The sequence below is a fragment of the Brassica oleracea genome, chromosome C3 (assembly GCF_000695525.1).
Source record: "Brassica oleracea var. oleracea cultivar TO1000 chromosome C3, BOL, whole genome shotgun sequence".
Lineage (NCBI taxonomy): Eukaryota > Viridiplantae > Streptophyta > Magnoliopsida > Brassicales > Brassicaceae > Brassica > Brassica oleracea.
In genome coordinates, this window is record NC_027750.1 from 13,057,064 (window position 1) to 13,069,440 (window position 12,377).

A 12,377-nucleotide genomic window follows, 5' to 3' on the forward strand; every position below is an offset into this window, starting at 1 on the left:
AATACAAAAAAAAAACATGAGGACACATGTCAACAAACCCCCCTTCCGCATGTCATAAGAAGGGAAAAAGCCAACTTTATATATAAAGATTTTTGGCACCTAAAGCAAAGGCTTTACCCACTTTAGCCCGAGGCCGGCCCTATCATCATCATATACACTCATGCTTTACCTGTGAAATAAGGATATGTTTTCTGGCTTAGTAGTTTGGGAGTGATAGAAGAGTGCAGTTGATGCACATTGAAAGAAGAAACGTGAAAGATATTAAGGCCACAGTGGCACATCAAAGCTGTGAGAGATAGTAATAGCTTATTGTCAGTTAGTTTTGAATTTAAATAAATTTAATATAGAACAACTCAACCTTATCTACAATTGATTCGTCAATATTCCGAGATTATGGCCAAAGAATTATAGTTGGAATGCCATCTAATTTAATAAAGCAAACAAAAAGTTGAGAAATGGTTTATGACAAGGCAATCTTACAATATTATGTTTGCACATGATCACAGAAAAAAAGAGCACATGAACCAATCCACAATTACACAAAAGGCAACAAAAAAAGAGACAGTAGTAGAAACACAGCAACTTAACAAAGAGGAAACTCAAAAGTTGTAGACACAAGTTCCATCATCACTTCTAGCTGTTGGATCAAAGTTGTCGGCTTGAGGATCAGTGCACCCTTCTGGAACAGGAATGTTCACTTGCTGTGCTGCTTTCCCTGCAAGGCAAGGTGCACCCATTTCAAAAAACCCTAATTCCATTTTTATGCTCTCGTTCGAAAACGAAAAACAAAGGAGTTCAAACCTCGAGTTCTAACCATAGAAAGTTCCGCGGCCGATGGCGTCCGCGTTCGCGTCTCCCAAGGCAGCCTCGTTAAGGTATTGGTCAGCAAGTTGGACTCTCTTGACGTTCTCTTGCTCCATCACAAGCATGTTTCCATACTCCATAAGCTTCTCAAGAGTCATCGCTGGTTGCTCGAACACTGGAGGACCTTCCCTCGAGTTCACCAGCCTCTTTCCTATCTTCTCCACTCCAAGTCCCTCAACGAACTTCCTCACTTCATCATCGTACACTCTCGCCCTCAACGCACCAAAGAAATCTATCCACACAATAAAAGAATCAGAGTCACATGAAAAAAAGACAATAATAACAAGTACTCGTGACCATCTTTATTACCGATAGATTGTCCAGGGAACTGGTCAACAAGCGTGACAATGTCTTCATCCTTAACGTTATCAGTCCTGAAGATACCCTTGCAGACACCAATACGGTCCTCACGTGTGGGTGCCCAGTAGAATTTCTCCATACGCCCGTCACGGATGAGAGGTGCGTAGAGAGTGGAGAAATCGTTACCGGTGACGATGATAGGGACACGTGCGTTTTCTTCCTTGTTGTACATTCCCGGGAGCTGGACGTTGGTTGGGTTATCAGCAATGTTCATGAGGGTTGCGTTAACCATCTGGTTGTTGACTGTGTACTGAGTAGTACCACCCATACGACCAGCACCAGCGTCGAGATCGTTGATGAATAGACAACACATTTTTCCCTTTTTGATCATGTCTGCTGCCTCACGGTACCTTTGACGGATCAGCTTGGCTGGCTCTCCTGCGTTTCCACTCTCAAGCTCTCCAGCACTCATCATGATTGGGCTGCAAAAAAGGATTTAACCATTTTAATATTTTAGTTATTATTATTGTCAAATTCACTTTTTTTTTATATTGTTATTCGTCTTCAATATATGGATTATCTGCCGATGTAATAATTTTTTTTACAAAAATTCTGTTTATTGATTTTGTTATCATTTGGTTTACTCAAACATTCTATTTTGCTATTGAATTTTCAAGAAAAATATAAATTCTAACTTTGTTGGAAAAAAAAAATGATGGGAACATGTGATAGATTTAGAGAGGAAGACTGACTCACTTGATGCCCATCTTGGCCATGACAAGCTCACACTGGAAGGATTTACCTTGACCTTTGCCTCCCCAAATACCCAAAATAAGTGGAACCTATAAAAATAAAATCGGAGCATTTCAAGATCAATAAAGTTGGAATATGTCATGTAATAACTCGAATATGCACCATGACCGGTACTATACACTGAAACATTCGACTTGACCCCCAAATTTTAAAGAACTATTATACATACGTCCTATAGTCTTCAAATTGTTGATTTTTTTTTTATTAAGATTAACCTAAAAAATGTTTATGACCCCTAAATCTCAGATCCGGCCCCCTATGCACCTCAAGAAACTGTGATATTATTAGTTACCTTGATGTTAGGCAAGGTCAAGAAGTTCTTGGTGATGTGAACAACAAGCTTGTCCATGAAAGCAGGAGCAATGTAAAGCCCATCCATCATGTTGTCCAAGTTGTACCTATTTATCAACAAGAAACAAAAAAACAATTTTAAAAACCAAAGATTCTATAAACCTATCGAACTAATGAGAGGTCTCTAAGAGAGATGAACAACTTACTGCTTAAGACCTTGGCTAATGTACTCATAGGAGCTAAGGACGGCATTGTGAGTTCCGGTTCCCATGGGAGCTTGGAAGACAGAGTCAACCATACCTTTGCCTCTGGTGATGTCTTGTTGGTCATCAGACGTGTCGTAGGCAAGTCCCTTCCACCTGTCTCCATCGGTTTGTTTGTCTTCTTTGACAGCAACCACTTTGAATGATCCGTTGCTCTTCTTGTTGTTGCTCTGTGTGAATCTCGACGCGGTTACAACTTTCTTTCCCAAGAAGGTCGTAGCTGGGACTGAAGCAGCTCCTGCTCCTGACCCGTTCAAGCTCAACTACAACACACACACACATAGAGACAGACCAAACTCAGTTCTGAACTCAAACTTAGATTCTAACGACATAGTGGAGACAAAGAAGGAGACTGGTTGAAAGTACCGGAGCTCTGTTGATGGCACCGACGGTGGAAACTGCGGCGGCCATTTCCCCACGAGTGTTGCGTCACACAAAAAGCTGAGGAGAGAGAGAGATTTTGATCGGAAAAGATGGATAGATGTTGGTGTGTGTGCAAAGAAACTGAGAGATTTATAAACCGAGTGATCAACAACTACTACGTTATCTCTTCTCAACTCTCTGATGCCACACGATGCGGATTGGCCAACTTGCCACGTGGCGACAGTAGGAAGCCGATGAGGAGAGTACTATCTTGATTGGTCCACGTGGCATATGTTTATGAGGTTGTCGTCAAACGGTTGATATGTGCCACTGGATTTTTTTTTGGCGTCTTACCTTCAAGTGAAGATTATAACACTATTTATTACCACATATTCATATGTGATCAAGAAACTTCTCTAGAACTTTTCATACAATAAAATTCCAATTTTTAGATAATGACATTACTTGGTGATAATATTGTTCTAAATTACCAGTGCAAAGTGATTGGCCGACAGAAATGGTCTATAGCCATAATGTATATTCCTAATATTATCACAAACCAAATATATACATTATTGTTTATATAGAAAACCATATGGTTAACAAACTGATCATAAATCTACCAACCGCTCACAACTAAACTTATTATTATTATTATTATTATTATTATTAATATTTAGGTTTAGGTTTATCTACACTATCATAATTTAATGTTATATAAAATGTTGAAATACCATGGCTTGATTCACCCATATTTTAGTTGGATACTGCATTTTTCACCTTGGAGAAAGTCGCTGGCTAGGTAAAGCTTTACTCAGTAAAATACCAAAATGAAATTTACAGTCAACATATATTGAGGGACAAAAATACAAACAATAAAGAGATTACCAAACAATACATTTGTGTCGTCTAAGTGCAGTAGTTTGTCTTTGTATTAAGCCTTAAGGAGACGCTTCTCGCATGTTAGAATCCTGTAACTTGCGTGAGGACCCTCTGATGTGTCACGCAGAGATGTTTGCCAACCCATTGCCTTTGTGATCTCTTGAATCTCATCCATAACATCAATTGAATCCCTAATATATGCTCGTCCTCCAGGTCTCAGAATCCGGTCCATCTCTAACAATATGGTCGACATCTCGCATCTGAAAGCCATCCATGAATGTTAACCATTACTCAGCATTACAAAAGTAGAATGGTCATCATCAATTGTGGATAACTATTTACCTTTTTCTTTCAACTGAGAAGAGTCCTGATGCATGTAAGAAGTCATATGTCCTCGGGTACGTATCAAATGGTTCACACCTGTGGCAGACAGCAAGGTTTGTTAAAAATAGCCAGAGCCTTAGTCTTAGTTTAACTACAACAGATAAACGCGAGCTCAAAAAGCAAGAATCATGCAATATTCTTCCAAAACATTCACTAATTTCCAAGGGTTATCAAATATAGATTCCATAGATTTAAGGAGAAAAGCAGTACCAATCGTGCATCACTCCTAATAGCCCACGATCATAAATGACAGGTAGTGTATTAGGACCGCTGATGGGAACTACATTGAGAACCCAGCAATCGAGTTTATGATCATTTAGCGCAGCTGCAAATCTGCCACAAACAAAGAGCGGTTAGCTCAGAAACTGAGGTGTTGTTGTTATATATCGACAAAGTACTCAACAGAGAGGTTATCGTTTCATACCCGCCAAAGCCTGCTTTCATGTCCATAACGTTTCTTAGTTTCATCTTTTTCCATTTCATGGAACGAATATAACTCCCAATTATTTCATTCCAGAATTTTGACTCTGCCTTGAATAGCTCTTTCCTAGCAATGTAGGAATCAAAGGTGATCGTCTGTAGCCTATCAGGTGGAGTGTGGAGACGGTCAGGCCATGAAGGAACATTGCCTCCATATCCATTCTCAGGTATGCGACTGATACAAGGTTTCAGGCTTGTGTACCTAAAGCAAGAACAAAACAATATGAGACATAGAAAGGTTGATTTTTATGCACACATTGTCAAAGACCAAGTCTATAGGCAAACTAGATGCAACCAAACAAGCAAGTTTTGTCCTTGTATCACAAACAAAGAAAGACAAAAAGATTTAGCAGCTGTACCAGACATTATCGGGGTCATCAGATTCATCGCAGAGAGGTTGTTTGGTTCCAGCCTCACGACTCAAATAACAGGTGTTGTTGAGGGGCTTCTGCCAGATTGCAATGTATCCTTCCTTCTGTACCAGTTTCCAGCAAAGGCTAGTCGTAAGATTCAGCATCTCTGGAGACAAAAACGTGAGATTAAAAGAGTAGACATATTAGCTGAATCGAAGCAGCAAATGGATACACAAAAACTCTCCCAATACCCACAGAGAATAAAAGGGTTGTTACCTGTCCACTGTTCTTCCAACGCAGCTTCATGCTTATAAACAGGTTGTGCAGCCCAAGCAAAATATCCTCCAGCCCGCAGCATTCTATTGATCTCAAGGAGCAATATTCCATCTTCATCACAAAACAAAAACAGCAGAATGAGAATTTTCTTCAGAAGGAATAGAAGCTAAAGCGTTCATATCTTTCTTCTCTACCAGGTGAAGAATCAAGTATATCAAAGAGCCTTACCATCACGAGTCCAGTTGATTCTACATCTCGAGCAATGAATAAGATCAAAAGCTTGGCTTGGATACAACAAACGCCTTGTAGCAAAAGCAGCTGCCATAGCAGGCACACCACGCTCAAGAGCAAACTGAATCTGGTTCTCGTGGACATCTTTTGGCGCAACAGACATTGTCAAAACATCGCGTGACAGCAAATAAGCGCCAAAACTCGCCACACCACAACCAACATCCATAGCAACCCGAATATGCTTGCCAAACGTGATATCAGAAACCATCTGCCGACACAAACTCCACAGTTAAACATCAGATGAAAATATGACATGAATCAAGAACTACCACTTGTTGAAAATGAAGCAACCTTAGAGATCTGGTCCAGATACTGATCAGCTCCATGAATAAACTGAGTCCCTCCTCCAGGAAACTTAAACTTGTTCTTGTCTTTTGTGTCTCGCGAGATCCAGTTCTGACCACCTTTGTCTTCAACAAGACGAGTATGAGGAACATTACTAAACCACACCTATCCATAAAACAACTCTTAATCTTAAGCAAACCTCAAAAAAAAAACAAAAGATTGCAATTACTAAATGAGGAATACATATACATTCTTCAATCAAGTTAGAAGCCTAATGATAAGGCAAATGTATCTAGCTATGCTCAGGACCGGCTCTGATTACAAAGCAAAAGGAGGAGGAGTACCTCGTCACGGCTTCTAGGCCAAGGAATAGGCTGACGGTAGCCTCTAGGAGGAGGAACCAAGCAGTTCAAGCCATTGCCTTTCTCAAGGCAATGACGCTCGAACTTCTCTCCACGCTCAGTAGATTCAAGCTTCTTGATCGCATCAGCGTTATCCAAACAAGGAATGTACTCTCTCATACTCTCGGGACACATCCCGAACTTCTTGATTCTAAACCTATTAGGTTTAGACTCGCCGTCGCTTTCCGATTCCACGGTCTCCGTTTGGTTCCCCCAATCCTCCACGTTCTCGACCTCCCCCACCTCGAAATCGTCGGACATCGCGCCGTTCTCATCTACAATACCGAAGCTCTGGATCGGAGGAGGAGGAGGAGGATTAGATTCCGACGGAATCGGAATCGGATTCGGCGGCTGTGTAGTGGTGTGATTGGAAGGGATGATTGCTGATAGATTGAAGGTTTTGTTACTGTTGGGAGAAATGGAGATTTTAGGGATCGAGGTGCCGGAGGTAGCGGAGGAGGAGGAGGAGAAGAAGAGGAGCTGGTGGTAGGAGTCGTTGGACCAGTGCTTGCCTAAGTAGAAGGAAGCGACGGTGAGGAGGAGTAAGGCTGAGATCTTGATGAGTGTAGGGCTTTTGAGTAGATCCGCGTTGGCTAAGGGTTTCATGATGCTTGCGTCTGAAGGGATCAGCGCGAGAGATGTTTTGGATCTGTGCAGTGTGTTCGCGACTCTGTCTCTGTGTGTGTGTGTGTGTGTGTGACAGTAAGTTAGTTTATTGCGTTTGGTTAAAACTACATTTACAGAAAATAATTCTCAGGATTTTCAGATTCGTTTACAAGTTGCTTTTACAGTAAGGTCTTGAATAAAATTGTCAGTAAATGTTTTATTTTTAAAAGAGGATCTTTAAAGTTTAAAATTAAATTCTCAAACAGAGTACCTGATCTTTTTACTGACCTTGGTTTAAAAAAAAAAAAAATACAGTTTTATACGTTAATTTTCAGCTTTCAGAAAAAAAAATTCAGCTTTCACTGATTAAACAATGATGTTTTTTTTGGTCATTGATTTAGTCAAACTCACATAGGCTCTCCAAACCAAATTGGTAGATCCGCATCCATATGTACAACAAATAATGATTATTTCTTTGTTTTGTGTGTGAAACTCTCCGTTCTTCATACTTCTCTTCAAGATCTTCCAAATAACTAGCAAAAAGTGGCAATTCTTCTGGTTCCGAAATGATCTTCACTAACTATAAACAATCTGTTGCAAATGTAACAGTAAATTGTCTTAGATTTTTCATACATTTCATTGTCCAAATGAGATCCTCCATCTTCGAGTGAAGTGGCGATTGAGCTCTTGTATTCATCGCTCCCATTAAACCATCAAAACAATGACGTTTAGCAGTCACTTTAATGTTAATTTTAGAGTAATTTATATTCTCTTCGTTTTTATTACTTGTCATTTTAGATTTATGGAGGATTTACCAAATATGATTCAAAATTTGATTTTGATTGCAAAAGTATACCCAAACTTGAATCAAATGAAAAATTAACCCAAAATCCTTGTAAAATTACAACCAGCCCCTTGTGACCAAACAAAAAAACAGAACTCATTTTTACGAATATATCCCCGCTAAATCTTCTGAGTCTTCTGAGATTCTGTTAAGTCTTCTAGACGACGTCCACAGAAGTCTTCTAGACGACGTCCACGGAAGTCGTCTGGTATAGTTGATCTTAAAAATAATTTATAAATTTTGTAAAAAAATATTTTGATAAGAGAAAAATTAAAATCATGTAATTATAAACAGTTTTAAGTGATATAAATTAAGATATAATAAAATTGAATTGTTTTCAACATAGATGAGTGATGGATGAGTGAAAGTAGTGAATCGTGATATTCTTTGGTCTATGGTTTGGCAACATATGTTGTGAATAATCTGAACTTTGGGGGTGAAAGAGGCAAGTCAAAGTTTCAAAAAAAAACATGGATTAGTTTTGCGTTTGACTTCAAGTTTTGAGTCATATTTACAAAAAACCCTAGATTTATATACACAAACTAGAAAAAATGTACCTATACTATTATTTGTGAAATAATTTTAAAAAATTTGTCTAAAGATATTTTTTTTTTAAATATTGAGTGTTTTAAAAATTTTAACATAACAATAAACATATATATTTTGAAGGAAAACTAGGCCAAATCTATATATGATAGGACTTTTGCTTTAAATTTTTTGAGAACATAATAATAAATTATCATGCTGGTTTTTGTATTAATAAAACATACACTAATAAATATTCACAAAAATGACTATGCTCGCATGTGCGGGCAAAATACCTAATTTTTGCATATTATCTATATACAAAACTATCATTAACTATTTACATAAACACAATTCAACTAATAAAAAATATTTACAGAATATAAAAAAATTGCATAGCTCTAAAATCTAATAAAATTTGAAAATTAAAATTTTTATGTAATTTGAAACATTTTTCGAAAATGTCATCTTTAATATTATTAAGTAATGGTGATTAAATTTGTTATTAATTTCCCATTTTCTTTACAGGTTGTAAATTTGTTATTGATTATTATAGTAATTTTTTTTATTTATATTAGTCATAAAATAACAAAGGTGATATTTTATATTTGGCTATAAAAATAAGTTGAAATTGTATACTAAACATTAACTAATTTTTTCAGTGCGAATATCTAGCTGGACGGTTGCGATTGACATAATTCTCCACGCAAAAAAAAATATCAAGAATCAGAAAAGATATAATATTAACACATCGATTATGTCTAAGTTCCACAAAACTCGCATAATAAAAACAACGAAACATAACGCGAACTATAGAAGAAAGCTAAACCGTAACCATTACACGAACTATAGAAGGAAGCTAAACCTTTAATTTTCTAAAATCTCTGAAACTATGGCAAACACTTCGACAAGGGTCTTGTCAGGGAAATTAAATCGGACGATGAAACCGTACATAAAGATCAATATAGAGAACCAACCAACCAAGGTAAACAGAATAGGAACTAGACAGATTAATCCTGATACTGTCCCTGCGCCAAAGATCAACCACAAATGGTCCTTGCCAAACGTGGGAGACACAAGTTGGCAAATTGCGACAAGGCCAGTGATGGACGACATGGTATACACGAAAACTTCCACAATCTTTCCCAAATAAAGCGTTATAACGCAGATTAAAACGACGCCTAGCATCTCCGACCCTGCCTTATCGACCGGTTCAATATCTTGAGGTGAGTCTCCAGGAGGAGGAGGTGGGCTAATCCCGCACCACATTTCCATGGTTCCTAACAACGCATATTCTATTATAAGAAACTTCCCAATGGATGTAAATGCATATGCAGTTGCGCCTCCCATATTGTTGGCTTTTCCAGTGAGACAAAATATAAGTAGAGATGTAGACATAGCTGCTATGGAACAAAGCAATGTTTTTCCCCAAAACTTTCTACTCCCATACTTGTTTGATATCTCCACTTCTCCAGCCTCCATATCCTCCAATTCACTCGTGGTCATATTATCTATATCTCCCCCTTAAGTTAACCCTCGCTTTGGAAGGTTTAGCCATTATATAAAGAAAAAGAAGATTCCCTTTGAACGGAAACTGAAAAAGAAACAAACTTTTTTTTGTTTGAGATATTGTATTAGATACCCTCAACAAAAAAATCGTCGGTGAGGAAATAAACTAACCCCAAACTTAAATTGGCATTTATCTTTAACCTTAAAAACTAGATTTTGATCCGCGCGGATTTATTTTCCTTTTTTTTTCAATTGACAAATATTTAGCGTCATATTTCATATATTTGTGTTTTATTTTATAAAAGATTTAAACTTTTTATCTTTCTTTATCGTGTTTCATTTTAAATGACTATTTATGTTTAAAAAATTAAACAGTATTTCTTTAATGAATTAAGTTGGTATAACTCTGATAAATTAATTTTATTATGTGGTTAATATTTTTAATAAAAATAATTATATACTTTTAATAAAGATTTATACTTTTCAATGAAAAAATCAGTTTTTTTTTTATGAATGCTTAAATTATATTAAGAAAAAAATAATAATTAAGAATGGTTGGAAAAAAATTATTTGAACTTTGACTCAATGGCCCAAAGGAAAAAAAAGATGTGAGAATTGGATCTGATTTTTTAATCGGTCCAAATGGCCCAAGAGAGATCTGATGTGGACAGTGGGCTTGATCCAAAAAAATGACCCAATATAGATGTGTTATTAATATTACTTGATTGCCCTTAATGAAACATGCAATGTTAGTAAAAAAAAGGGCATGCTAAGGTAAAAAGTACAATAGGATCCTGCTTTAATAGTATAGATAATACACAGAGCGAGAATCTTTGAGCTTTAAACTGACTTTTTACTTTTTTAGAAAACGTTGAAGTATTCAATTTTTTGTTTCCTTGAGAATACGAAAGAACTTGAGAACAACTTCGATAATCAAACCAGTAGTACATTATCTACATGAATAAAATGTAATGGTATTACAAGCATATGCAAGCTTATATATGTGATTGTGTTTGTTCCGTGTGAACCTGAGGACCAATAGAGTTTCGGTTTGGTTTCATTTGAGTTTTAGGTTTTCGGGTTTATGAATTTTAGCTCCGTTCGAATATTATAAAAATTCGATTAAGGATTTAGTCGGGTTTGGTTCATATTTTCCGTTGAATATAATTCAAGGTTTCAGATTTTATTCGAAGTTTAGGTTTCAAAATACTGTTTTGTATTTAGTTAAACTCAAAAACCAAACTTTAGGATAATGACGATAATCTGTAGCACGCGTGGTATTTAATTATACCGTATACATAACTATAATTTTATAAGTTCGGTTTATTTTAGGTTATGTTTTGGTTAAGTTATGAACTTTGGGAGGATAGAGAGAGACGAGCTCCAACTTCTCACTAGAAAAAAGTTACAGAAAATAGTTGACTTACGGTGGCCGGTGGTTTAGCCGCCGGTTACCATTCTCTTTTTTTTTTCTTGTTTTATGTTCCATCTTGTAAGTTTGTTTGTCCGCGGGTATGTTCACTATATTGTCTCTTTCCGGCATCGTTGGCTCTGTTGAGTGTGCATGTCCGGGTTCCGTTCCGGTATTGCACCTTTCTTATGGTGGATGACTGGCTTTCACTCTGGGGCAGTGCCGTCTTCTTCGATGTTGGTCGCCGGTTATCGTATCTGATCGTTTGTAGGTGTACTCGGGAGTTCTCTTTCTCGTGTGTGTGTGTCTTCGTGTTTGGTGGCTTGGCTTTGGATGAGATCTCGACTCAGGTCGATTGATACTCTCCGATGGACGAGCAAAAGCGTAAACGGTGTATGTAACATCCCCGAACCGTTCTAGGCATAGGTCGAACCACCGGCCAACAATCAAACAAGAACATGACCGACGGGCCGGTCAAATATGAACATGACCGACGGGCCGACCGTCTACCAAGGATCGGGAGCGCTACATGACGGGTTAACGACCGATCCGGCCAAGGTCACGAAAAGTGCAATTCGCGACTAGGCCAGGCTGCCCACTAACACGTCCCATCAGACCAAAGCCTAAGGCTTCTCAACCCGTACTCCGATCTGACGTTGTGTTAACTCGGACAAGAAAATACCAGACAACAAGGCATTTACACAAAACATCGCTTTATTTATCTTATATAATATCTGGTTTTCAACACACAAAATATTACACAAGTAGTGGCATGCCAAGAAAGCGAAAGTACATACTTATAGTCTGAAAGCGTCTTAAGCAAAAAAATGCAAATCTACCCCACCCAGCCTAGCCTCCTGCGACCTCTACAAGCTCTCTACTGGTCACCTGAAACAACAACGAGTGAGGAGTGAGTAATCTAGCATTACTCAGCGAGTTACAATCCCCAACTAACAAATACAACCCCTCGCTATCCCACCCCAAACAATCTAAAGCGAGAGGTTCACCTAACAACACAACTCAATAAAAATAACCAATATCAGAAATACGCAGCGGTAAACGATAGCAAGATAACTAGCAATATGCTAATTACTAGCTCATCACCAAAATCAAACTCGACTTAAACCAGGGTTCAATAACCCGAAACACGATATAATATATATAACAAACTCGGGCCCTGGTGACGTTATGTTCCTCCTTCACTATCGGCAATATCCTATCTTCCTACCACAAAGG

The 12,377-nt window shown here is 37.8% G+C and overlaps 2 protein-coding genes across 3 annotated transcripts; both read right to left on the reverse strand.

The window, feature by feature from the left end:
* Window positions 1–432: 432 nt before the first annotated feature.
* Window positions 433–3,083, reverse strand: LOC106335141 (ribulose bisphosphate carboxylase/oxygenase activase, chloroplastic). 2 transcript variants are annotated; one of them, XM_013773578.1, is made up of 7 exons: window positions 2,898–3,083; window positions 2,475–2,794; window positions 2,270–2,375; window positions 1,921–2,006; window positions 1,174–1,646; window positions 815–1,096; window positions 433–715 (listed from the first exon to the last, which is right to left on the reverse strand). In XM_013773578.1, exons 1-7 carry the CDS (start codon window positions 2,940–2,942, stop codon window positions 600–602), a joined length of 1,428 nt encoding a protein of 475 aa, XP_013629032.1. In that variant the 5' UTR covers window positions 2,943–3,083; the 3' UTR covers window positions 433–599. The 2 variants fall into 2 exon arrangements, with proteins under 2 accessions (XP_013629032.1, XP_013629033.1); XM_013773579.1 differs by having other exon boundaries at window positions 802–1,096.
* Window positions 3,084–3,717: 634 nt separating this feature from the next.
* Window positions 3,718–6,966, reverse strand: LOC106336300 (probable methyltransferase PMT11). Its single transcript, XM_013775088.1, has 9 exons — window positions 6,190–6,966; window positions 5,852–6,010; window positions 5,498–5,768; window positions 5,270–5,380; window positions 5,000–5,159; window positions 4,585–4,842; window positions 4,371–4,493; window positions 4,119–4,196; window positions 3,718–4,036 (listed from the first exon to the last, which is right to left on the reverse strand). Exons 1-9 carry the CDS (start codon window positions 6,850–6,852, stop codon window positions 3,829–3,831), a joined length of 2,031 nt encoding a protein of 676 aa, XP_013630542.1. The 5' UTR covers window positions 6,853–6,966; the 3' UTR covers window positions 3,718–3,828.
* Between the last annotated feature and the right edge of the window lie 5,411 nt (window positions 6,967–12,377).

Excerpts from the sequence above, each read along its gene's own strand:
- LOC106335141 (XM_013773578.1), bottom strand. The coding sequence starts at position 2,942 with ATGGCCGCCGCAGTTTCCACCGTCGGTGCCATCAACAGAGCTCCG. Across the intron at positions 2,007-2,269 it reads TGACCTTGCCTAACATCAAG|GTTCCACTTATTTTGGGTAT; the intron begins GTAACTAATAAT and ends TTATTTTTATAG. Across the intron at positions 716-814 it reads CGGCCGCGGAACTTTCTATG|GGAAAGCAGCACAGCAAGTG; the intron begins GTTAGAACTCGA and ends CTTGCCTTGCAG.
- LOC106336300 (XM_013775088.1), bottom strand. The coding sequence starts at position 6,852 with ATGAAACCCTTAGCCAACGCGGATCTACTCAAAAGCCCTACACTCATC. Across the intron at positions 4,843-4,999 it reads GATGACCCCGATAATGTCTG|GTACACAAGCCTGAAACCTT; the intron begins GTACAGCTGCTA and ends TTCTTGCTTTAG. Across the intron at positions 4,494-4,584 it reads ATGAAAGCAGGCTTTGGCGG|ATTTGCAGCTGCGCTAAATG; the intron begins GTATGAAACGAT and ends TGTTTGTGGCAG.